At 42.6% G+C, this 27983-nt stretch overlaps 1 protein-coding gene across 1 annotated transcript in view; it reads right to left on the bottom strand.

Moving 5' to 3' along the window:
- The window catches only part of Sema3a (sema domain, immunoglobulin domain (Ig), short basic domain, secreted, (semaphorin) 3A), a gene marked incomplete at its 5' end in the record, with an annotated part of 198255 nt that extends 170272 nt beyond the window's left edge, over positions 1 to 27983 (bottom strand). The window contains 1 exon segment of the mRNA XM_005377190.2: positions 27436 to 27983. Coding sequence (XP_005377247.1) covers positions 27436 to 27547 — 112 coding nt within the window.

Raw genomic sequence — 27983 nt, 5'->3', positions numbered from 1 at the left:
GTTTGCTAATAGCAGTGATCCGGTATCACGCGTGAGTTTGTAATGACATTCTTTTACATGGGTCGGGTGTACCTACGTTAGCGCATGAGTCCTGCTAACGACCCTGAGGTAGATTCTGGTGCAACTTTCATTTTACACGGAGAAAATTTATACAATGAATAATCCTTATGTGGTAAGTGACTTGACAGAGCATGCATCCTGGCATGGGGACAGTCCTGTCCATTCCTCCTCCCTGAAGGGGCCTGGCACATGGAAGCAGGCAATAGCGCTAACCCTTCACACAGCTCTGATGACCACGGCTGTTCTCTTTTCCCAGATGACAACAAACCCACACACTTCCAGACTCACAGCCACCACAGGAAGTCGCTGGAGTGTGCCGGATGCTGCTGCCTCTGTGCATTCCCTGCGCTGGGGACAAAGAACATCTCACCCAGAAAGGCACCGCTCCGACCCTTTCCAGACGGGAAGCATGGCAACAATGCACATTTAACAGTAATTAAATTAAAAATAACTATAATTATGTAATCATGTGGGATTTTAGGTAGCAAGTAATGCCAATGAGTTAAAAAGACAGCTTTCTTGAGTGTCTACTGTTGGCAAAGAAGACCTTTCTTCTAGCAAAGAAGAATGATTATGCGTGTTACTCGTGGTATAATTGGTTTCATAACAGTACCTTCTCATTAGGGTCCTTGACTGAAAGTGCAGCCTCCACTGACATCAACACGAGCACACAGATGACAGAAGAACTGGTGGGAGAAGAAAAATGAGGTTCACAGCACAGTGCTGAGCTGATGCATGATGATGGGTTCTGTGAGTTCTGTGTGTGGCTGCTTTTCACTGCACACCAGGACATTCAACAGTGCCTCTCCTTTAACAGGTGTTGGCTACATATTTGTAGAATAAGTAAATTCCACGAGAGAAATTCAGATCTGCTGGATCATGGCTGTAACTGACAAAACACTAATGTAATGACAACAGGCAAGCAGATCGTGAATGCCATGCATCTTTGAGGCATAGTAAGATGTACGGAATTTACCTGGAACATGAGGAGGAATAGTCGTAAAGGGAAAAGGCCCCCAAAGGCCACATGTTTTCCAAACGCTGCCTTTGGGACGTGTGGGGGCTGTGCTCAGGTGGCAGTTGAGGGTCAAGTTTTCTGTGAGTGCTCACCACACCCACAGGTTCCTTCTGAGTAACAGGAGCTTCACTGCCCTGCACTGTGTCATACTTCCACTATGGGTGTCCTGGACCTCTGCGGCCGGGCTGACGTCTGCGCTCCGTGTCTCTGATGTGTCCTGGCACAATGACACCATTCAGGGGGAACAATGATTGAACGGACTCCGGGAGTTTGAACACCAAGATGGAGACAGCTGAGGAGGCAAAGCCCCAAACGCAGAAAGAAGCCTGGGTGAAGACATGCTGGGGATGCAGAGTGTGAGCCGAAGCAGCACTTGCAGGAAGGGAGGAGGACGGTGAGCCGGGAAGACCTGCTCGTGTCACTCAGACAGCATGAGAAGTCACACTGTCCTCATTTCCTGTTCAAGCTCAATGTCCCACCAACAAGGTGTGATAAAAGTTACTACAACCTCCCTCCCCAAACACAAACAGGAACTTGCGTTTGAGACTATATACTGAAATGGTTTAACTGGGACATGTGTGAGCATCCAGGGCATTCACTGAAGCTGAAAATGAATGATACAGAGATGTGAGCTTTAAACCACGCCAACAATCAATGGCTCTTAAGTTATTAGAACGAACTGGTGACAAGAGTTCAGCCATGTGGTCTGACCACATTTACTATCTGCATTTCCATAGATTACACAGCCATATCTCCCCCAGCAAGTGAGGTATTGCCTGAGAGTAAACAAAGGCACTGTCGATCAGGTCATTTTAGGTCAAAGATAATTCATATCAAAGTGAAACAAAGTTCTGGAATTACACAATCTAGGCTGATACTCAGCAAGAAAGTGCTGTTTCTGAGAAGGACAATGACCTGCAGATACGAGGTAGCAAAGCAGAGCAGTGTCTCTGGGTGTTATTCCTTACCTTTGCATATTTTTTGCAAAAAATCAAACTAAACCAATGGGTGTATTCTACCTATCTTTACTCACTTCAGTTGTGAAGGATCTATACACTCCGCTCTCTGTGCAGTCCATTTGCTGATGTAGCAGTCTGTTTTCTATTGTTTTCATATCCAGCACTTTGATATTTACTTACAGGTAAATGTAAATAGGTCTTTTTATATTAAAACATCTAGGCTTCTACAGTGTTTTACTTTCACAAATAAAAATGACAATGAGATTGTAAGTTGACACAGAAATTTTAAAAGGAAAATAATTTCTACCAGCTTAACTGGCAAAAGAAGTGCGTTATGCTTTGAATAAGAATATTACATTGCACTCAACCTAGAGGGAAATGAATGATAACTGGCTGTGGAATTCATTAGCTTTTTAAATCAGATTATATTATTTCATATGTAAATTAGGTGATTCATAGCATGGGATTTTAGTTCAGCCTTGATGAGAACCAATGGGGAGGCCTCATATAATACCAACCCGTGTAGAATACATAGAAACTTTCCTGCCATTTGTGTTATGCTTTTAATCTGAACTTTTAATGCTAGTTAGTGCTTGTTAGATAATGGTTTGAACTTCTTTCCTACTTAGCTCTGATGCACAACTTCATTTTCATTAAGGTTCAAGCTCCCCGTGAACTGTGAGCTAACAGTGAGATGGTCACTACCCCGCCCGCACATTAACGGCACCTGACAAGCTGAAACATGTCCCGCTAGCACAGTTGATCCAGAGTTAGGGTCAGGTGTCATTTTTACATTTTAAGCAGTTTTGCGGGTTATTCTAATGCTCTTCATACTAAGCTTTGTTACTAAAGAGAAATGCAAGTGGTAGTGAAGAATTTTGAATTAATTATAATAATTTTGCAGCATTTTAATAAGAATTACTACATAATTTCTATCCATCAGATACTAAAGCTAAGATTCATAATGCTGAGATAGAAGAACTTTCCCAGCAATTTTTTCTTTGCTTTAGATTTTTTTCCTTATTGTTGGATCACTATGAATAGACTGCAATTAATCAAAAACAGTGATACTTTCTTTGGAAGTAAGATTAAATAATGTAATTAGGGAGATAGAAGTCCAAGGTTAACTCATTAACACGCACAGCGGAGATGAAATCAGTTTTAAAAAGACAGCATTACTCATTACAAGTGACCATAACTAGAAACCATAATATTGTATAAACCTTTATATTTTTTCAGTGGAGATACTATTATTCTTCTTTTTAAATAGCTTTGTATTTAATGCATATTAAATCCTAAAATTGTCTTGCCAGTCTATCTTTACTTAAAGATAAACTGCCTTAAACCAAAGAAAGCCCCAGTAAGGAAAGTAAAAATTACAAGAAAAATGAAGAGCAAGAAGATGACAAATGCAAGTGTCCCCAAGCACAGCGCAGTCGCAGCTGTCGGCGTGGGAAGATGCATGAGACATCCAGGGAGCATGGCTTTGCCGGCACGAGGGCTGCAGCTCAGGGAGGGGCCTGTGGGTTCCCAGGGAGGGCAGGGCCCCTCACACCAAGGGAGCGCTCGCGTGCTCCAGGGTTCCACCACCGGTCCACCTTTCCATCTGTGAAAGCCTTAACAATTCATTTCTTAGTGATAGTGATTTTGGTAAAATAGGAAGCAAATTAGAACGTGTGTGTAGTGCCGCAGCTCAGCGGCACTGCTTTCCGTGGTCCAGGGACCGGGAGAGAACGCGGGGTCTTTGCGCGGTGCTTCTGGCTCTTGTGAGGCTACACCGAAGCAAGCACTGTGACGATCTGGATTTCTCAGCGAAGGCCATTGCTCATTTCCCTGCCACGGGTGCATTTCTACCGGTGACAATCAAATCAATCAATTGGGTCTATGTGCAAAATCTTGATACTGAGTTTTCAATGGGAACAGGACAATGAAAATGATTCTAGATATCCTAATAATGAAGTGAACTTGTTTTCACTGAGATGCCTATCCGCATATTAAAATATCTGAGAATGTTTTCAGACTTTTCACAAATGTACGTTTTTCATCGGCGGGTCTCCTCGAATGTGCAGAACTGATCTACACGCAAAGCTCTGGCTGAACGAAGGGATTCCCGCGCTGTAAGCAGACAGTGTGCGGCGTTCTGTCTGCCAAGTGTTGCCATCTTAAAACCCTGACTGTTGAAACAATAACATTTTGGCTGCTTTTATAACACTCACTTCATGTTTACAGTTTAGTGAATGTGCATCTTTACCAACAGAGGGCTTACCTCATTAAACTGGACCGGAGTAAGAAGTAGGTCAGTGTATTGTGAGCAAAATAATCCCAATATGGTTGGGTTATGGAGCCGCTCAGCTTTGCTCATTGAGTTGTACCGAATTTTGGCAGAGAATAAAGACAGAAAGAACAGATGGCGAAAGAAAGAAACCGAGCTGCCGGTGAGGGGATACACGATGGCACTGAATTACAGAGTGGAGCTCCCTTCCCCGGAGCCGCTCCCTGCATTAGAGCTCACAGTCAACACACTGCTTATTTCTGAAGCAACAGAACATTTTCAACAAAGTGAACAGATGATTCTGTTTCAAGTGAGACGAACCAGTGTTAAAATAATGCATCCCGGGAAGGAGAAGGGTTGCTTTCTGCAACAGCTTCCTGAAGCACATAAATCACATCTTCCTGCTTGGGCTGGAGCACGGCGAGAGATTCGCACTTCCTCATTAGCAATCTGAGTATTCAGATCCGAGGGATTAATAAAATTTAGAAATAGCTGAAGCTGTTCTGTGTAGATAAGTTAAGTGAAAACGTGTAAATTAATATTTTTGTCCTGAAAAACTTCAGAGAGAACTCTTCCTTCCAGTACACAAAACCGCTGGAAAAATCATTCTTTTCAAAATAATAGCAAAGATCTCAATTTAGAATGATATGGAAAAATAATTTCATGTAGATTTTGGTATCTCTTCTGTTATTTTATGATCTAAGCATAACAATGTCTTGAAGAGCTAACAGTGGTTACATATAAGATGTATAAAAATGAGACACATATCAATGAAGAAACTATAATTTTTATACATTAGCTGCTTTGACAACAAAACACAGCATATTATTACCAGGCCAAATTATTTTAATGTTAATTCTTCTAAAGACCTTTATTTTTTAAAAAAAATTAATTAAATATTGAGCAAAAATAAACACTTGATCATTCTGAATTTTCCTAGACTTGCTATATTATGAGATTAACAATTTAATCCATATCAGGCTACTTTTAAAAAAGGAAAGCCATTGTTCTGTAAGTTCAGTGGTAGTGGAAGCAGGCTAAAGGCTCAGAAGCAAATATTTATTATGCTTTCTCAAATCTCACAGCTACCATTTTTAAAATTTGAATGTGAATTTGCCCATGGACTGAGTGAACGATACATCCACTCTGAACATGCAACTTCTGTGCGTCATTGGTCCCTGGTAAATTCATTTTTGATCTCTGAAAGAGCAAAGTGACCATCTCAGTCATCTCCAGGTGTCGTTTAGTCTGACCATGTGCAAACTTTTCCTAAACACGTTTTGGCCAGCAAGTCAAAAGGCAATGTTCAGATGAGCATGTAGGTATATTCCCAGCAAGAGAACACATACAACTTTTCTAGAAGATTTTATTTGTAGAACTGAAATTTGATTTTCATTTCATTCCTTGACCAGGTCATAAAATACCCTTCTTCTCTTGAGGGCCTTTCCTCATTTAAGTAGGCAAAATCTTTGACCCACAGGCTGTGCAAAACCAGGGAGTAGGTGGAGATAGCCGCTAGACTATAGGTGGCCGACTCTGATTTATCTCATTCGTTTTGGTTTTTTGGGCAGGTATTAAACCAAGCATCATTTATTCACCAGAGCGCTAGCAGTCTCTCTAGTAGAAGGTTCGTATTTATTTATTAAGCTATGTTCCTGAGAGAGTTCTGCGGGAGCAGAAGCAGTCATCATTTTGATGAGGGAATGCTGGACACTACTATGCCACCCATGATAAGGGGAAGAATAAGATTTTATTTCTCTCAAAACATTATAGCTATATTTTCACAGTGAAAGTATAGTGAGAAGCAATTGTTTTGTTGGAGAGAAAGTATAGCTATTAATATTTTAGGTTTTCAGTACACCATGAAAAGTTTCTCTTGCTTGGCCTATTTTTGTCTTTCTGATCACCAAAGAGAAGTAAGGTAAGAATGTCCCACCGAAGCCTCTTCCTATCGCTGACAGCTCTTCTGACAGCTGCTGTTGAGTTTATTGGAAAGACGTCGTCACACAGACTTCACTACCATGGAGACGCTGGCGTGGAGATGACAGGGTCTCTGTGCTGAGGACGAGGAAGGAGGAAGGAGGCTGGGAGAGAGGCGCCTCAGCAGTCAGATGGAAACCCAGCAGGACTTCCTCGAAGAGCACCGGAGGACAGGGCGTCTGAAATCCCCCAGCACAAACCAGAGCCTGAGTCCAGAAACCCTGCAATCTTGCAGCAGTGGTTTCCTAACAAGGTCCTGGCTCCCTTCCTGGGTTCATGACACTCCAGGCAGGGGCTTGAATGCTCACCACAGAGCATTCCAACTGCTGATCTGGTCCACACTGAGGGCAATTTTTAAGTTAAAGCACCAAATTAAAAACAAAAATACAGCCTATTGTTTAATAATTCCACAACCCATCCTCTCTGTAAACAGAAGAACCCAGGACTTACTGTAGGAGTCGAATACTAGTATTATCTAAATGCAGTTTTCCCCTTTCTTCTCAAAAGGTTGATGAGATTCTTAACATGTCACAAGGACCGCCCTTTTCCTTTATGCTGAGAATTAATTTCTTTAACACAGCAAGTGAAATAGGATAACTCAGCTGACTCTAGTCTCTAAGTTTCTTAATCTGACAAAAATTTTGCCAAAACTTGGAAGCATTTACGTGAACCAGATCCAAGTTGCCAGTAATGCTGCAAGTGTTTGGATATTAGGAAGGAATGCACGGTTTTGATTGTAACTGTGTAGAACGCAGAGGCTTTGTGCTGTTTCAGTGCTAGCCAGACATCACCAGAAACTGCACTCGGGCTTTGAACACGGCTCCCTTGAAGTCTGTAATCATGGCATCATCAACAAACAGGGACCAGGATTTTGCTCGGGAAAACTCACTTCTGTGTATTACTTTTGCTGTTTCAAATGAACTTAATTATGTAATGGCATATGATTAGCTATGCACTACTGAGAAAATCTATACATTATAATTCACTTCAAAAACATTCTTATAGGATAATAATGGTCTTATGGAAATACATGTCATTTTCTAAGTAGAGAAAATAGAATGCATGAAAATCTAGCTTGGAATGTGTCTTCTTCTGTGGTCCCGATTGCTCACTGTTTCTATGTAGACTGGGTATGTGCTTAGAAAAGATTGTACTTTCACAAAAAGTTTTAAGAATCTGTGTGTGTTTTAACTTCAGAAAAGTAAAACAAACTTTCGATAACTTCTTGGGGAAAAACTATTCTCTGAAATGTTCAGCACCTTAAACCTGAGGGTGAGAAGGTATGGCACAGCATGTCAAGCCTCTGTGATTTTACAATTTTTGTAAAAGGTCGTTTCTCTACCATGATAGCTATGCACGGTGGGACCTTTGAATGCTCATCTCTCCCGATTTGCTAACTGTCCAGAATTGGACACTCAGACTGGACAGTGGTTAAAAGCAAGGGCTGTGAAGCCCAAAAGACATGGACGTTCTGTTCCTCCCCTCGTACCCGTTTCTGTACGTGCCTTGGTGTACTCATCTGCCACGTCATGGGACATAATGTCCACTCCCTGTGGGTTGTGTAATCTTACAAGGGATGGATTACACAAAAATTTAGCACTGTTCCTGGCTAGTAAATAATATTCATTAAATGGTGATTAATGCTACTATTTTTATCATCATGATTACCATAACAGAAATACAGGAGCTCTATTTTAAATACCATTTTAAAGGCAACTGTTTTAGAGTTTTATTTCAAGGGACAGTGTGTCAGCAGTGAGACATGTCAGTCATCCTCAGTACAATATGAAGGGAAAGACCGGTCTCAAGTTGGCTTCGCCCATACTGGGAACGTCCCTGTGCCCTGTGCACCTGGGCTCGCAGAGCATCTGATACCCGTTGGGGTAAGGAGGGCTCGTAACTAGAAGCACCCAGGCTGCTGAAGCTTGGGGATCTGTGTTATTTGGGACAGTGGTTCTGGGGTTAAAAACTGGAATTTTCTTGTGAACACTTTCCAGTCATTTGTTTAAGGATCATCAGCGTGTCTTCAAGGAGGACAGGAAGCCCTCAGACGGATGGGCTTTGCAGTCTGCATGAGCACTGACAAGTGTTTGGGTGTGAAGCCTAGAGCAATCTTTTTATTTCTTCCTTTTCTTCCTGGGAAACTACATCCATTATTTTAAACAAAAAAGTCTGACAAACCTTGTATCAGGTGAATACAAACTACAAAAATTTTTTCTGTGAACCCAAAATATCCACAAGCATGCACAGGAGTAAACCTTATGTGAACCTTTCTTGTCCCACAAAAGAATGCTCTGAAGTTTTATAGCAGTTTTTATTTATGGCCACAGTGATTCACCAACACTAACAAGCATTAAATTTTCACAGCACCCCTATCATTTTATTTGGCATGGAAAACAGTAAATATACTGCAGCTTAGGTATGCAATTGCTCACTTGTTTGCTTGCCCAAAATATAATTCTCTCTTTAGTGTTTTGCTTTTTCTAATAATATAATATCTTGTTTCTTGGATTTTTTAAAAATTGTTTGAGATGCAGTTCTTATATTTCAGTAGATACAAATCTTGGTACAAAATGAATATGAAGAGGTTATTTTGTGGTGTATTGTAAATTGCTGAAACAATTTAAATAAAGGTCCCAATTAGTGTGGATTTTAAGAACTTTGAAGAGAATCAAACAAATCAAAAAGTTGTCTGGGCTGAAATAAAGATCAGAGAGGTATAAATATGTTTTCTATTGGGATTTCTACCACAAATGGTTCTCTCTTCCTGTGTTTAATGGAAAACACACCATCGGTTTGATGTGTACCTATCAAAAAAGAAAGCATCATTTATTATCTTCTGAGATATGTGAACATATTTATGGACGATGGCGTGGGAAACCATGAGGGTAACAGATTCATGTCAGGCTCCGGAGCAGTGGCTTTGAATTCTAAAATTAACAGAAAAGCAGTATTGTAGACTAAGCGAGCAGCTTGAAATCTAAGATTTAGGGATAGAGTGTAAGATGGTTAAAATATTCCATTGTGTGTTTAGCAAAACTTGGAGGTCTGACTGGGAGCACGCCGGCACCCCTCGTCACTCCCACTCCCACGTCACTGTAACAGTGTCAGTCCGTGAGCTGGAAGCAATGACTTGGATGCAAGTAAATAATTCAGAGGATTCAGTCAAGTCATTTATCCCCACAGCAAGTGTGAAGCTCAGTGTGTGCAGCATTCGGTTTTGGCAGAAGAGAGGACTGACTGCGGAAGTCGGAGAACTGGCACCTGCAGTGTGTCCTGCACCACTGAGTGGGATGTCCAGCCTTGAGGCTTAAGACTGGCAACTGTCCTGGTGCTACTGAGTTTTCAAAATGGTCTTCTCTTACTAGGACATGCAAGGAAAAGTTAAGAGTATGCTACCTCAAAAAATACAAAGGATCTGATGAAACATTTTCTTTCAAAAAAGCTCATTCTTTTCCATGAGTCGTGTAAGTGAAAATGGTTGGAAACATAGCCACATACTCCTGTGGAATGCAGTTGGAACTGCACATTGGGAGATGAATGGAAAGAAGATCATATGCAGACGCATCAAGCATGTCCTCCTTCGTCATCCACCAGAGGACGCGTTACAAGAAAGCGGGGCTGACTGAGCTGTCTGTGTTTGGTTCCATCAATGGGCTGTGCATTTTGATTATGATATGAGGTTGACTCCTTAGTCTACCGATGGCGAACCTTCTAGAGCTATCAATGATACAAACAGCCCTCTGTGGCACATGTGCCATAGGTTTGCCACCATCACCTCAGTTGTTAGCTAAAGCCTGTCCTCATTACTGGCACGTAAGGTAAAATGCCATCTTCTGATCTCTTCCTGGAAGCAAAATAGCACACACATTGGAAGCACAACTTCAACACTGCACAAAATATAATGTGACCATGGCAACAGGTTATCGTTCAATGAGGGTGACCACTGAGGTTTTTTTATAAGTGATATATGCAAGGTACATATATTCACATTTTGTAAAGTGACCATTTGCTTATTATTTACGCACTGATTCAATAGTCTCTACAAAAGTCAAAATAATTTTGGAATTTAAACTTCTTCCTAATGCCAAATGAAAAAGCGATGTAAGAAAACTTGTGTTCATTGACTGACTTTTAAACAAAGTTTTCCCATTCCCAAGCTGGTCTCATGGCATCTGTTTCTACTGTTTGGGTTTGATTTACTTAGTTTGCGTCTTGATCAACTTCTGTGTAAATCACTCTGTCAAACAACTCTATTGTGAGCTGTAACTGCTAGAACGCCTCTTCTCTGTGCTCCTCCAACTCGCGCCTATTGTGTACCTCTGGGCTGTGTCACTGTTCATCCAAACCTTGTCAGAGGACGAGGAGGGTGACGGAAACTCACCGGCGGTAATTAGTGTCTGTGTCACCAGACGTAGCCACACTGACTGAAAAGAGTCGCTGAGCAGAATGGTTCCTACAGTGCCAGCACGTAGCAGTGAAAGTCTTTCTCCTCACCGGCGCTGTTTTCTGTGTTACCTAATTGCTGTCATTATCTCGATCTCACTGAGGACTGAAGCTACAGTGTGCGTCCACCCCTCAGCGCCCAGCTCCTTCCTGAGGAAGAGCGGCTTTCCCTCTCCCACTGCACTCACCACCCTGCGCACTTCTCACCTTGCCTCACTTCTCCCACTGCAAACTACCCGCTCCGCTACTAATGCCGAATACTATGTACCGAGCTCCTGCCAGGCCGGGCAATTTGTTCCCTGCTCCGTGTGCACTGACCACACATTTTAAAGCACACTAAGTCCCAGGTAATCCAGCCGGCTGCCCACAAAGTGGTTACGGCCCCCACTCACACGGAACATCTCCCTTTAGCATATGTGAGGTCCAGGTCCACTGTCCACAGACAGCTACTGCCAGGCTTCAGCGGCGTTTCCTCTGCTTGCTAAGACTGCGCTTCTAACTCTACTGCTGTCGTGATTTGAACTCATTTGTGGTTCGGAACTTGATGCCTTGTCCCTAATACATACTCAGATATATCAATTAAAATAACTCTATGACAGTTTCATGGGTTATTTAATCATCTCATTGGGAGTTAAAATGGAAAGAGAGAACAGGGTGTCTCTTTGGCAGCGACATCATGAGCTCAGAGAAGTCCAGTTAGCTGTGATGGTTGTTCGTTCAGTACCTGAGCTAATCTGACGCAGCATTTTCAATCGAGTGCAGGCAAAGGGGTAGAGCAGGTGTTTCAGGAGGTGTCCTGGACACAGCCTGGCCCGCTTTGGGTTGTTTCCCCTTCCTTCACCTGGGATGACCGCCTCCCTGCTCACCTCCGTGGCTGCCCGGAGCTCTGTGAAGCCCACTTCAGATGCATCTTCTCACACAGGACTTCCCCATCTCTGCCCCACTGTGCTGCCCAGCTGTCAGAACCCTCACTGCCCTTTGTGGGACTGCTCACCCTGCGCACTGGCCCCAGAACGTGTGCTTGGTTGTCTTTCCTCACTACTGTACCCACTGAACAGCAGCTCTGTGAGGTCCGGAGAACGCAGTATCAGCGGCATCTCTTCCATAAGTTGTGTGGCCACACACTGTATCACCGTTCACTAGAGAGATGGTTAGAGATTAAGAGTCCTTGACCATGAAGGTCCCCGGCTTTCTAGAATGGGCCTCCATAATCCTCAGGGTCTGCCACTCTTTCCAGACAAGGTAGATTGATATGCTGCCTCTTGGATACACTGCACACCCTGAAACCTGCTGTCCACAGTAGAGAGCCCTTCTCCTCTCCTGCGTGCAAAACTTCCCACGTCCTGACAGGCCCGGGTGAGCCCCAGCTTCCTTAGAACCTGTTTTCCTCAGCTCAGTAGCACCCACGGCCTGCTTGGCAGGCCGCTGCCCCTGCTGGCTGCACAGCATCCTGCTCTGCATGTGGTGATGGAACGGCTGGCTGGATCCCAGGGCTCTGCCTTCTTGGAGCCAGGCTGTGAAGTTCTGGAGAACCTGGGGTCCACCCAGCTATGTTTTTCTTCTCAGCGGTCATTACGGTGGTAATTGCACTTAGGAATATTTGTTCCTTTGAAATGAATTTTGAAGATCTAAAAGAAAACTTGGCGAATGAGTGAAAGAATACTTTGTAAAGAAGCTGGAGTGTGACAATGTCAGAGTTACGGCAGAGCTTGCACTCCCACTGCAGCCCCAAACCTCGCAGGCACATGCATGAATGCGTGCGCACAGGCACGCATGCATGCGGCCCGAGGGAAGACGTCCTCCCACACTGTCCCAGGCGGTGTGTTCATTGCTGCTGTCCACTCAGCCCCTTTTTGCTGGTCACTCTTTCTCTCCTCCCTTTCCTCTACCATCACTTCAAGGGATGAACTCCACTGGCCACTGGCATTTGTCTAGTAGACTAGAAATAATTCTCTCCTTAAAAATAAATTTTAAGAAATGAGCAGGACAGCACACTCAGCTGTCAAGTGTCTGACTGGTGTCGAGGGTGGAACACATGGGGACAGCGCCTCCCGCTCAGGGTCTTCCCGTCATCCTATGTCGGAAGGCTGCTTTTTCTTTGAATACTGGCAAATTCCATTTAGTTGCTCATAACTACCTACTTCTTGGATCTCAGGTAAATACATTAAAGAGTGATGTCTTATGCTTTATTTTTTTGTTTTTTTATGAGCAAATTGGCAGTACAATAAACTTGACTTCAATCTAACAAAATATAACCTTATGCTTTTTCTGTATTAAAAAAATGGCAAGATAATGGTTATTCACTTATGATTTATTTTATTTGCTGTTTTCTTTCCTCCGTCAAATTCATGTGTGTATATGTGTTCATGTCTAGTAACACTACTTAGAATTTGTGTTACTTTAATATCCGGCTTTACATATAGCAGCTTATAAAAATATTTTAAAAGGGGCACAGCACCATCATATTGAAGCTAAAAGATTCATTGTTATGATTGTAAAGAAAGGAAAACATTTATTTTTATTATATCTACTTCCTTTTCAAGATTTGACTCAGGTTATATGTTCACAATTTATGAAATGTTATGAAACATTTGGAAACACACATATATATAGTAGAAAAGGTGTATTATATGCAAAAACCAAATTTACCATGCTAAAAGGTAAAAAGAAAGAAATCATTTATTTTAATAAACGATAGTCTAAACCACTATTCAGACTACCCTTCATGAAAGTTTTTCAGAGATAGACAGATGTGATCATGTCTAACTTTGACTACTTCCATTTTAACAATTCCTTCAAAAAAAATTGCCTTTGAATTTTGTGTCCTAAGCCTAATGTGACAGCAAGAAGTAGTACTATATTTTACATTTATTGGACTTTCCTAAGAAAACACTAGTAGTTTTATGAATTCATCACTGATTATTTTTACATTTAAGTTACTATTAAAAGGAAAGTTGTTCTTTGTGATGTGGTTATAATTTACAACCACAGACAGTCTAAGTTTTTAAGCTAAAACTGTACCTCACCTTCACATATCATTTACATACACTGATTGCTTCCACATGTCTGGCATAAGGTAAAATAGTTTATGAGCATTGTAATACAACTAAAGCCACAATGAAATAAAATTCATCTTTGTCTAGAGTACCTCAGAAATTTATTCATGCTGGTGCATAAAGTGTTTTTAAAAAGAATTCTGTCTTCCAGAAAAAAAATCCTTTAAAAGCCAACTGTGGTTAGTTTTACCTCTTTTCTAACAATGTCTAGATTTCCCAGCCTGGCTTCTCTGTGTCTTCTGTTAGACAAAAGCCCCATTAAGTTACCCTCAGCATGTTCTCCACATTCTCTTTACTAGCTTCAGCTTGCAAGTTTATTTTCTTGAGTGACTGAATATCCTTTCCTGCAAATAAGCTATTTGTGAGCACAGGTGGTTGGTAGGACTGGTCAGAAAGACTCAGACCTTGTGTCTACAATGCTTCGTTCAGACTCGGGCACATATTAGAAAGGAATATTGTGCTAATTCCTATGTGGATTCAAAGCTCCTTAAGTTGTCATGAAGGATGTTGTGTCTTCATGGAGCAAGTCATAACAAAATAATATTCAAGGCAACCATTACGCCATTTGAGAGGATATGTTGTAAGTTCAGGAGCAAATAAAGCTAGTCATTTCCTGGCTATTTTTCCTGAATTTTAATGACTGACTCTAGTTCATGTTGAAAACATGAATTGGAACTTGTGACCTATGAGATGCAGCCAACCCTTTCCTTCACAAACAGGTGCTTCCTTGCTTGATGTCTCAATATTCACAGCCCAAAGACTCATGCGTCAGGTTGCCTTTCACCCCTATGATTAGCGCTTTGTACGTGTACTCCACTGAAATTTCACCTAAAAATATGTCAAATGATAGATGTATGGTCAAGATGTTTGCTTCAACTAAATGTGGAGAAAGGACTGAAAACTCTAATATTCAACTCTGTTATTTTTGTCACCGATTGTTAACTTGAAACATTGTCTTTTTTATAAAGCCTCCTCCTGTCTTCAGTGGCTAGTTGATGCTGACAAACTTTCCATGTTTGAAGATATACATTATTACGCTGTATCTCAGAAAGCAGCACATCACAGATATGACAACTATTCTGCTTCACAATACACCTAATTGTCAGAGAAGGAGTAGGTGCAGATCCAGTACTGCTGAGCATGAATCCATAATGTGTGCGATTGCTAGTCTGCCTCAGAAATTAGTAGCAAGTGGCTATCTCTTGTGAGTCAGCACTGATCAGGTCTCTTATACCCCTATTGTCTCTATCCTAGGGTGGCCCTCGCAGGTAGCTATTCTCTTCTCATGAGAGAACGGGAATTTAATGCTGGAACGATAACACCATGCTAAGCACCCACACCCAGGATGCACCAAAGGTGACCCAAGGTGTTCTTCACAGCACCAAGGTTCCCATTGTTCTGATTAAAATTTTACTTCAGTTGCTGAATTTGAAAACCCCATTGGTTTCAGTAGGCCAACAGTGGGCCCTAGAACACCATCACGGCCTGACTTACCACTTGATAACGCTGAACAATTTTCCACATGCTACCAAATAATATAAGCTTACTGAAGAAGTGTTAACATTTTTAAAGTCAAGTGCCATTATTTTGGAAATATGGAAAGGCAATAAATGTGGTTCACGAGACACCTTCAACCACTATCTCCACATATAAGGAAAACTAACTTGGACGTAAGAGGCCGGCAGGACCTGTGGACCATGGGGCCCTTGTGCATGGGTGAGTGCCCTCCGCAACAGTGTCAGGGTGCACAGCTCAACAGGGGACACTGAGGCCTGTCCCAGAGAAACAGAGGGCTGTGGCATCGCTGACATCCCTTCTTGAATGGAGTCTACTTAGACTACAGAGATCAGAGACGCGCGCACAATCGCTGTTCTGCTCTGCACAGAGCTGGGACCCGAGCGCACGATGACAAGCACCTCGCGGGCGCCCGAGAGGCTTCCTTAAGGCCCTGGGCCCCTTTCGTGGTGCTGACACACTCTTGAGTGCTGCCTGCCAGGGAGGGTGGGAGGGCAGAGAGGAGGGCTCAGTTCCGAGATCAGTCGGCCCCTTAGGAAACCAAACTCTGAGACGGCTGAATGGGAAGACAGCACAGTGAACCCAAAAGCACCCTGGCCGGGGCCAGCCTATGACAGCCCGGCAAGCCGTGGGTGGGAGGAATAGGGGCTGTGTGCACACAGCCTGCGGTCTTATCAAGGCAGACCGGGGTCAATCTCCCCACACCGGCCCAGAAGAAAATAATGACTTAAAAAACCATTATCAACTCACACCACAGAGTTAGTAAAGGAAGGGCAAGGGAAAACAGTCAGCTATGGTATCTTTCGTAAGCAGGGCTGTGATATCTGGACAGAGGAAAGTGCATATAAGTTTCCTGATTAAAATTTCTGAAAGTACACTGTACCATAAACATAAATAAGCTTGGAGGACTTAGTATGTGATATAGAATATTCCACGTAAACAGTTATACCCTAAATCACAATCAGTTGTTGGCTTTTAAAATTTCTCTCTTGATCCTCAGCTTTTAGTACAGGACATGCATTCACTGGACTCATGATCGCATAGTTTTATGTAAGTAAAGAAAAGTGATTTGTCCACATGGTCAGAAGCCCAGGCTGTCATCTGAAGCCCAGTAGGACTGGAAGCAGTGTGAGAGCTTTGCACGATGATCAACAGCTCGGAGAACTCAAGACCCACAGGCAAATTCCCGGTTTCTGGATTCTAAACCCATCCGACTCCATGGGGCACCCAGCCTTACACTCTAGAGGTTTTGTCATATCTCTGCTAAGGTTCCGACTAAATAACCCCTCTTTGAAAAGTCAACCCTTTGTCCACATTTGGATTATTCCTGCAGCCTTACACAATATTTCTTCCAATCAAATACTTGCTCTGTTGTGGCACAAACCTTCCCATCACACGGGGCCGTGCATGTGCTCATCCCCGGTGGACCTGTGCCTTCAGCCCCCACCCCCTCCTTGACTCTCGGCCGAGAGCTGCGGGTCACGCACAGGGCTCACTGGCCTGGAAAAGTCAAACGACACAGGGCACAGGTGATGTTCGGAAGTGGACAGCCTCTTCTGGGTGGCTGGCGTTTCCTCAGGACAGGAGCTGGAAGGTGTTTGTCATCATGTCCCTCTTCAGATGGCGAGGGGAAGAGACCTTCAGAAGCAGGTTTACACAGGAGGATGGTGTCTGTGACCTGCCCGGAGCATGGAAGTGCTGGAGAAGGGATGATGTCCGTGACCTGCCCGGAGCATGGAAGTGCTGGAGAAGGGGGCCCTGTGCTGGGGTGCTCTTGGGGTCACAGCCTGTCTCTTCTCCCAGCCCCTGGCCTCCTCTACACAGAGTGAAGCCAAACTCACTGTCTGTGCTGCCCTGCCTCAGGCTGCACCTGCAGCCCCCGCGGCGTGTCCCCCGCTTGCTTGTCTCTCATATATATGAACCTCCTCATCCAGCCTCGCCCTCCCCCCAGGAGCACTTGGCCCCCAGCACACCTGGCCCTACACCCATTCGGTCCATTGCTGGCTTCTGTCCAGGCCTTCAAGCTTGAATCAGAAGAAGGTATAAGTTCTCACTTAAAGACACAGTCAGACTCTGGGTTTCTGAAGGAACCGAAGCCAGCAGAGATGGAGAAGAGGCGGTCTCCAGGACTGTGGCAGGGCCAGGCAGGCAGGGACAGCGCTGTCTTGGCCAGGCAGAGAGAAGAGGGCGGACTGTTGAGAGACTCCAGAGGCAGGGTCTACATATGAGTGCAAACTTCAAGCAGCAAGACTGCCTCATTAAAAAGTTGTCATCTTTTTCCTCTGTGCTGTAGATTGACGTGCCAAAAAAGGTTTCTCGAAAATGTTTAAGGTCTGAAAACGTTCCCATTCCCCCAAGGCAGAATTAACGGGATTTTGTTTTCAAAAGTGTGGCCTTAAAGGAATGAGGTTTTTCGACTGGGCCAAGAACACGTGACCGGGAGATGTGTGCCTCCCAGGGGAGCGGCGGAGCCTTTCCGCTGCAGAGCTCTGCGTTTCACACCTGGGCGGGCAGAAGGAGAGCGCCTGGGGGAGCGGAGTCTGCACACACGCTGTGCCCAGGCGCGGGCGCTGAGACGGGGATGTCATGGGGTACTGTGTCCAGACCAAGAAGAGGAGACAGGGCACGGGGTAGCCTGCTGGAGCGACAGGAAGCGCCTGGGAAAGGTCACCAGAGACAGGGCCACACCCCGCCCTGAGCTGCTGAGACCCCCCACCCCCAAGACACAGCAGATGACCTCCCCCAAGCCCTGCACCCTAGGCCTGTGCTCGGAGGACTGTCATCTCTTGCTCTGTGATTCCAAATCAATCATCTGACTTAGAAAGCAGCAGATTGCAGCTTTTTTTGCCTTTGAGTGTGATGGGTGCATCACAAAATTTACAGCAAAACACACCCACCAAGTATGTGTGTCTCATCCAGATACAGCGCTGCAAGTACAGGGGTTCCAGAAAGGGCCCTTGTCGGTGGAGGCTGGGAGAGGCAGTGAGCCAGCATCTTCGCCCCGTGTAGGATGTCCCAGGTGCCCACCAGCCCACCTGGTCTGAAACTTTGTATAAAGTGAGCCAGGGGAATAACTTGAATGATAACAAAGTACCTAGTGGATTAAAATATGTGCATGAGGGCTGGGGATTTAGCTCAGTGGCACAGTGCCTGCCTGGCAAGCGCAAGGTCATGAGTTCGATTCACAGTACCGGAAAACAAACAAACAAAATGTGCATGCAATATATGATTGTCCCTTTAAAGCTAAGTGGATGTGCAGAAACACACATTAAGGAGCGGTTTATTTCCTGACACCCCGTGCGTGGCCCCACGCACAACTCCAGGTTAGTGACAAGCCCGCTTGTAAAATAGGAACCGCTCTTTCCACAACTCACTGCGGAATTAAATAAATGACACAGTGGGATAAATGAGACTTAACTAGGAAAACGAGAGGAAACCAGCATCCTGAAACCATATGGTAAAGGCATTTTCCACCTTGGAAAACTAAACTCAGCTTTATTTCTTTTGGTTAGAGGCAAGACCAGCTCATGTATTCTGTGGGCATCTGAGGCAGAAAGGAGCAACCCCAGCGGCTGCACCACCGCGGAGGGAAGTGCGCACAGATGTCCATGGCTTGTCCTCTTGACCCCGTTTTCAGACAAACCTAGACCACATCGTGTTAATTCTGCAAGTCTCCAGGGCTGCTTTGGTGCTGCTTCATGCTATGTAAGTTATACGAGGCCAGCACAAAGAAGCAGTTCACAGGAGGGGAAATCACCGGTTTTGCCTACTTGTTCTTCTCTCGTCCTTCTCAGTGTTCAAGCTGCACTTTCCTGGCCCCTGCCTTGAAGTTCCCTGAAGCTGTGGGGAACTGTGAGCCACCTTGCAGGGTTCTTCTAGGGGACTTCCTTCCTCCCTGAGGAGATGTGACAGAGGGTTGGTGTGGCTGTGTGTGTGTCTTACACACAGAAGGAAAGTAAGAGATGCAGGACCGATGTTTGTAAATAAGTCTTCAGCCTGATTAGTATGCTTTCTTTTAAACTGATTCTTGCAGGGCAGTAGCAACAGAGCAAAGTCCATTCAAGTCTAGATTTAAAACATGAAGATTAAAAAGTTAAGATTACTGACACATATTATGACTGTCCACAAATACTTGTATAGCTTGGGTCTGACTTCAGCTATAAACAAGTTTATTTTAGTTTTGCCAGAATGTCTTGGGTTTGGACTAGAACTAGGCCTTCTGATTCACTTTTAACTACCAATTAATTACTGTGATCTGTGCCCGACAGTGCTCTTGGTAGCTTTCTGACATTTCCACACTGTCGCTAGGTGTTATGGTTTGTGTCTCCATGTCCCCGCAAAGCCCCAGGCAGTCTCAGATGGGGCTTTTTCAGAAGTGGCTTTATCTACAGTGTGTGATGCAGGGATGCAGGGTATGTGATTACTAAAGTGGCACACCGTCTGGCGTAGTTGAGTGTGGATAATGGGAAGGCCAGTCCTGGATGTGGGCGCTACCTGCCCTAAGAGTGTGTAGCCTGGATAGAATATCAAGGACAGAAAAAGCTGTGTGCTTGCTTGCTGCTGGTTGCCTGCTGCTTCACTCTTCAGGCTTGCTGCCTTCTGCTTGCCATGAACCATTTCTCTCTGTGATGCCCCTCTGCCATACTATCCTGCCTCGCAGCCAGCCAGCTATGAACTGAAATCTCTGCAAACCACAAGCTACAATAAACTTTTCCTCCTTTAACTTTGAGTGTTGGGTATTTTGTCTCAGCAATGAGATGCCAGGTCTATTAAACTTCATGGATTCAATTCATGTATATTCCAAATATCAATCTGAAGACCTACGAGTGGCCCGAGGAAATCAGCCTACTATTTTCCCCCATCTCCTCAATTATTTAAGATCAATTATAAGGTGACTCTAAGTAGAATCTTGAAGGACGATTTTAGTGCACTTTGTGTGTCTGTGATTCACTAATGATTTCTGTGCTATTTCTTGTCACATCTACTCAATTGGGAAAGCAGGGACTCAGGGAGAGGGGCTGAGGCCTGGAGAGGTCCTGAGCCAGCGATGGAGCAGGAAGCTGGGGAGGAAGAGGCTGACTCAGAGGTGAAGCCACCGAGACCGGAAGCATTGCTGTCCTTGGCCCGTGGAAGACAGGAAGCAAGAGAGCTCCAACATGTCGAGGTGTAGCAAGCTGTCAGAGAGGAAAGCTGGGGTTCCGCCCAAAGTGTGGAAGACGAAAAAGAGCCGGCTCAGGTTGTGCAGTGATGACACTTTCACGTCCCATGGCGAGGACTCGTGTGCTCCGCACCAGTGGTCAAGTGCGGTAACGACAGCATGAGTTATCTTCCGTACCTTTAGTTACCTTTTAGTCTCACAGCAGGGCTCTCTGTCTTTCCTGGCTGTGAGAATTGCAACACAAGAGAATAAGGACAATCAAACTGTTTTGTGGGAAGGACTGAAACAATTCCTAACCTGGTTCCTAGAGTCCTCCCTGGGAACGTGCTGAGTACAGTACCAGTAAGGCCCGACTCCCGCCTCAGCATTGCGTCCAGGGCCACACTCACGGTCTCCCAGCGCTCTCATAGAGTTCACCTGTCCTTACTTCGCTCACTATACATTTGCCGGTATTTTAAAAGAATTATAGTTTATTAATAGGCATATTTTTATATTTAAAAAGTGAGTCAAATAAAGCCCCGAATCAGCCAGCGGTGAGTGGTCTGTGATTGCCATTGGAAATGAAGATGGGAAAGGGCGTTGCAGTCCCGTCTGCAAGGTGAAGCCGACACAGAAGTGCTTTCCCAGACTTGCAGCAGGCGTTTCAGGAAGGTGGCGGAACCGCTGCAGGTGGTTTCTTGATGAAGACTCAGGTAGGTGATGCCGTGCTTTATTTAGTGACATATTTACAATTGTTGGCACACATTAAGTTGCTCTCAGGTTTGGGCAACAAAGCCATATCTTTCCAAGTGAGGAAAACTTAGAAATGCAGATTTAATGACTGCTAAGCAGGGAGAAGACTGCCTGCAACTGCAGTCCTTCCATGCTACCACAAGCTTGTAAAAATACTAAGACCAAATCATGCTTCATATTTATCAACAGAATTTTACTTCTGCTTATCTCCACTCCCAAGCTCAAGTATAAATTGTATATTTTCTTATCCTGGCCTTGACAAAGTCCAGCTTTGTTACAATTTGGAAACAGTGTGTGAATTCCCTATTTATACCCATGTTTACATCTTGGCAGTGAGAGAAGATAGTAGGAGAGACATGCTGCCTATGTGCTTCAGATAAAATTTATTGATTTCTTCATGTACTTAATTAGCATAATAATTTTAAAGGAGATACAAATTAAAAAGCGTCATTCTTTAAAAATATATATATATACCAACTGTAATGTTCTGCACAGTACTTTCTCAGTGAAGTACTATCCAATTGCAAATGATGGCAAAAATGTAACAATGTGCTAAGGTGGGCTAACTCCTTTCTGATATTTATAGTTACAATTTAGGATATCTATGTATCTATATCTATATGTTATATATACATGCATCCAGATGTGTGTGTGTGCATATTTTTCTTCCACCATTCTAATTGCTTGATACAACTATTTCACTCATCAGTTTGTTTTATAGTTTGCAGATCAAATCCCTTTCACATCAAATGTCTCCGTTTGAAATGTGGTTGTGGGTTTCTCACTTATAACGCTTAGGTAAGTGTATCAAGGGGTGCATCAGAATCTCCAGCCAAGTTCACCTAACTACAGCTTCCCTTTCACACATGCCACAGTTCCTGCCTCAGGTCAGTTGCCCAAGCTTGGCCTCCACACATTATTCAGTGCATATTTGTCCTAGCAGCCTGCCCATCTCCGCAGTCATGAAAGAGCTGTCACAAAGTGCTAGTGCCACCTATTAGTGGAAGCATAGAACTGCAGATCATGGCACTCCCTGTGAACAGCACCTTTCTGACGGGGGCAAGAGTCCCAAGACTCATACTTGCTCTATTCTGTGCTCACAACTGCTGATCTTTCCAGTATAATGTCTGGCCGCATGTGTTAAGCTTAGCTTGATACTGTCACGAGTTTTGGACATTTCACATACAACCTTGCAACAGTGGATCACTTTATTGTAGATTTATGCTCATGAAATTTTGATGAAGAGTGATGATTTATTAGGTTAGTATGTAGATTTCCAAGATATAATATCAGGCTCTTGTAAATGAAAACTGTCTTGTAAAAATCAATCCAAAGTTTATTTTAATAGTGGTCACTTTGGAAGATTTTAGATAATTTCAAGTATAAATTCAATTAGGATGGTGCTAACTTCACATTTAAAATTCTTCAAAAGTTGTGAAGATGTGGCATTTTGACTTTTGTAGTCAAAATGGGATATGGAGATATTGGTGAAATTTAAATGAGAAAACTTGGGATGAGAACTTAAACTACCTAATTTACCGATACCGTAAAGTTTATGACAACTATAACGCACAAGTTTCCTCAGATACACATCTAAAAATTTGCCATAAACCATGGTCCACAATGCAGGTATGTTTTCACACCAAGGCTAGCACCCGCTCTAAGCAATGGTTTAGCATTTGTTCTTGCCAGTAGGGACATATGTGCTCCATTAATTAATTAAATTTAATTTATTTCTGAAAGACCTTTCAATTACTTTCATATTTGAGTATAGAATCTAAATATAATTGACCCCACATCACAATGTATTTGTTAATTCTGTTATTTATGTGTGGTAATTAAAAATCAGAAAGCACACAGAAATTCGATACCATTTAGTTGGCTAAATATCTAGGTACAGCATATTATTTGTGATGAAAATCATTCACATAAATGGAAAAATATAAAAATTAGTATTGGGAAAATATCTGTTCAATATTCATATTTATTTAAGCTAGTGATGGCTGGAGAGCCCTGGATGTTGATAGCTTATAGGTTGAGGGTGAATATTATTTTCCTACTCCCTAACGTCTACGTTGTGTAAATTATTATTTCTAAGGCCAGTCTGCTTGACAGCTTGAAGCTGACGATGCACGCAGAGGAGACAGCCACTTGCCCTGGCCGGGCTGGGCAGAGGTGAGTCACCAGCGCTGTGACGGCTGTGTTTTATTTATGTTCATTTTTACTTATTTTACAAGGGCACAGTTAAACAGATTAAATATTTTTCCTTTTGTTCTGTTTATTTTATGATTTCAGAACCAATCTGACTCAAAGTTGACAAAATTTGAGAGGGAAAGGTAATGTCAAATAACAGAAAGCCAAAGATCTGCGACAAAGTAGGTAGACACATTTTCACAGAATTTTTAACTTTGTTGCTCTGTGCACACACGTACGCGCACACACGTGTGTGTGCACAAGTGTATGTATCCTTTTCTCCATAAAAATGTTCCTTTTACCTGTGAAGGAATTTTTAATATGGGACAAATTATACTTTATACTATTTTATGACTATGAAAGATATTAATGAAAACTTTTCATAGCATATATTAAATATAAATGTCATTTTAAACCAATAATAATTCTTAAGATTTTTAACCGTAATTCATATTCTGTAGGTAGCTGAAAGTACTTTTTGCAACAAGACTTATCAACATGAAGATTATGCATTTCATATACAATATGTGGGCATATACACAAACATGTACATATTTACATGTATTCACACATGTACATGCATGTGAATGTATATACACATACATGAGCATATATACACAGTATGTTTACACTGCTTTGTTAGAAGGAAATTGTTGAATAGAAGTCAAGTTTAGTCAGTAATTCATATTAATTTTGAAGCAAATATAAAGAGTGCATGATGAAATTTTTATTTCTGAATTTTAATTGAAATTGTCTTCTAGTACCAGAAAGATATGTATAAGAACATTTATTTAATTTGTAGTATCATTTTTAGAATAATTAAGTAAGTTGACTCTGAAAAAAAAAGCTTTCAGCAAATATAGAGACTTTAATGTGTCTATTAGTTATTTAAGCGTTATTTACGAAGTCCTCCCTATGAAGGTTAAAATCATTGATTTAACCTTTGGGTCACAAGATTGCCCTCACATTGAAATCTGCATGTGTCTTTGATTTCTACCAAAGCTGACGCACACAGTGTTCTGGAAAAACCCATCACAGTGAATGATGAGGCAGTTGTTGTTTGTTTAAAACCCCCAACCTTTCTTCCTCTTGTGATTCACATAGGTTTTTCTGAAGACTTCACTGTATCACATATCTTCAGTGACAGATTGTATGATCTTCCAGCATTTCACAAGAAAAATGAACTTTGACTAGTTCTGTAGAGGATGCAGTTGGGCAGTCACGTTAGGAGGGGGCACCGTGCCACTCAGCCACCCTGCGCACATTTGAAGGGGGCAGCAGTATGCCTGAGTGAATGTTTCTTGAGATAATTTCTGTGTGACTGCTGAGATTTATAGAGTTCTCACATTTTCTTCCCCCACAAGGATTCTAAATCAGGTTGGTTCAGAGGCAAAGCCAGCACACCCCATTTTTCTAATATTATCACTTCTCCAGATGGTCGGAGCACATCTACTGAGTTCCCTATTCCTAGAAAGAAAGAGGTATCTTAGGAGACATGCACGCACATGGGCCACAAAGGCTGCACTCTGCATTTTTCTCTTTCTTTCTCATTGGACGCATCCAACCTCTTTCCTCTCTTACCAGGCATGATGACAGTCAAAAGTGTGCGTGGTGAGTGCCTGAAACCTCAGCTCAGGCCCTGAGCAATGAGCAGGTTAATGCCATGTCTTTGAAAACAAGTGACCATGGGAAATGAGGGTTGACAGGGATTTCGCTCTTCAGGAGTCATGCTGGAATATTTTAAGGGCAATGTAAGGGATGTTTAAACTGTGCATGACATCTAATTAAGGAGGAGAAAATAGTAGCTTTAAAAACAAAATCTCTCTTGTAGTATAGAAACAAACCACTGACAATTGGCTACCAGGCATTCGTTTTGGCAAAATAAGGGTACAAAGAGAGACAAAGGTAATGACAGAGGGAGGTCACAGAAGAAGTGCTTGGACCATGTCTTTTATCTCTCTTGCTGCATCCACTTCACAGTTTATTTTACCAAACTGCAAAGCTCTTGGTAAATCAATGGAATTTTCATACAGGTGTGGGGCAGTTATTGATTTAAATGAAAGCAGAATAATTATGCTCTTGCTACTAGAGTCCTCTGAGGATCTTGTCAAACACACCTTGTCAGTGTATACAGTGTGCTTTATCGGTGTATACAGCAAAAGAATCTTTTAATTAAGCATTATCTCATGGCGGGATGTGCGCCCCCTCTGTAATTTACCATAAAGTAGATTAGTATAATCTATGATGGTGCAATGGAAATTCTTATCAACTAAAAAGTCTGATTTGAGAATTTTAAATTTATTTTAAAATTTATTTATCTTTGCGATAACTAATTCTAACTCTAGTATATTTTTCAAATGTTTTTCTAATTTCAAAATTGTCAGTCTAAAATTTTAGCATAGAGGCATTTGTATCTTGTAGAATTAAAGTGTATGTTAAACTTACTTATTAGAAATATAAACTTGAATAAGACAGACCACCCACCTAAGAAGTGCTTGATGACACTTTATTAAGGAGTAAAAATTGAACGCATAGAATGATGAGAGCATAGGAGTGACGAAAACACACTTGCCTAACATTATACACCTTGGAAAACATTTAAAGACACTTATCAAGTGGAGTCAATTAAATATTTACTAGATTCTACATAATTTTTAAAACTTGTATAATAAAAGTACAGTTTTTGATGCTTAAAACCTATTTATAATTAAAAAGCCAAGAAAATACATCAAAAAATTTCCAATTCAATGTTTATCCCCAAATTAAGTTCAAATAAACACATGTTATAGGTGTTTAATTTTCTAATTCAAGGGGAGAAAACATTATCTCTCTTCTCTATTTGAGATCCCATTCACTCCAGAACATTCAGGAAGAGATGTTTCCTACCATGTGAAAACCAAAGAATATGTATGTCTGGTAGAAGAACAATGCTGAGTGGACAGACAGCTCTGCAGACACTCAGTAGCTTTCTTTCATAGGCTTAAAACTTAACATAATTGGAGCTTTTCGCTGCCCCACCCCCCAATCTGGAAATCTGAGCCTCCTCAGAATTCAACACCTCTGGGAGTAAAAGTACTAGAGGTAAAACTGTTTAATCTTCAACTTCATTTAATCACACCCAAGCGATGTGAATATTTACTGCCAATAAAAGTTACATCTTTATGCATCATTTTGGAATCAACTTAGCGATATATTACACATCAGTGTATAAAATCTATACAAACAGACATAGAATAAGTATTTTCTTTCAAAAATCCTTATTTGAAAACAAGCACATACATAATAACACTGTAACCAAATGAAGTACCACGTGATGAGGTTGGTTTTTTCTTTCTTAAATCTATACTGTTTCAAAAAAGAAGTTCACATGGCTGGGAACCAGAGAGGAATGTCTCCTCAGTTCTCACTGAGGTGCATATGGTCTGAAACGTTATGTTTCAGAGGCTAGCTTGACACCAATTAGTCAAATACTCAGTCTTTTGTACAATCATAACACACTGTGGAAGAGCTAGTCTGTTCTCTCCAGTTTATATTCTCTTGGCAAAGCACGATCTACTGCTTATGTTAAGCATCTGATTGTCAGATTCGAGCAAACTGAATATTCATGATGGTGATTAACCATTTCACGTCTAAAACTAAGAAAACACAATTCATCATCCCAATTATTGCGAGTCAGGCAGACACATCTATAAAGAAACCATTTTTGCATTAGTACTGTTTTAAAAAATATTTTAATATAAGTAAAGTCAGAAAAATTAACAGAACGGGAGATAGGGTCCTAAGATACACAGCTCTGCATGTGCTGGGCACGCAGCCCCTCTCTCGGAAAATGTGATTAAATGCTCTTTGTTTGCACTTAAATTGTCACGTAGCATACAGAAGACCTGCTCTTTTAAAAAAAGTATTTCAATGGTCTCAGAAAGATCGCCATAATCACAGAGGTCTCCCAGGCTAAGTCCGGGTTGGAGGGTCTGGGCTGGGAGGAGTTGGAATGAGGGCGAGATGAATTACAAAGCCAGCCAAATCCAAGGAAAACCAAGACTTACCTTTGTAGGATAATTTCAGCCTCGGCACATTGTTCTTCCCGTGTGCGTAGTTTGCTCTTGCTGAGAGGAACGCTCCCCAGAAAATGCAGACCAGCCCGGCCAGCCAGCCCATGCTGCAGGCGCCGTGGGTCCTCCGGCCGCCGCCTTCCTGCCCTCGCGGTGCGGCCGGAGAAGTTCAAACAATCTGGAAACTGGAGGTAACAGGTGACTAGGTCAGTCCCATTCATAAATGCAGCGGATCACGCCCCAACGGCAACGCTAGCACCTCTTCCTCGGCAACAGTCTCTGAAGCACAGAAACTTCAAACCCTCAAGAAGAAGAAGAAGAAGAAAAAAATCGAGCCAGGCACCGGATAATGAGGCACAACTGTTGTGTGGAAAGAACAAAAATTCGCCAGGGCTGCTGCAGGGGTGGCTAGGAAGCAGGTCCTTTTATCTGAGCTCCTCTGATAGCCGGCGGCGGACACTAATCCTGCTGACTGCTGCTTCATTCGGCTCCGGGGAAGCAGAATGAAAGGGAAACAGAGAGAGAGAGAGCGAGAGAGAGAG

Source organism: Chinchilla lanigera, unplaced genomic scaffold (genome assembly GCF_000276665.1).
Source record: "Chinchilla lanigera isolate Chin_1 unplaced genomic scaffold, ChiLan1.0 scaffold00009, whole genome shotgun sequence".
In the NCBI taxonomy this organism is placed as follows: domain Eukaryota; kingdom Metazoa; phylum Chordata; class Mammalia; order Rodentia; family Chinchillidae; genus Chinchilla; species Chinchilla lanigera.
The sequence above is the reverse complement of the archived record's forward strand: the minus strand, read 5'-3'. Positions and strand labels throughout refer to the sequence as shown.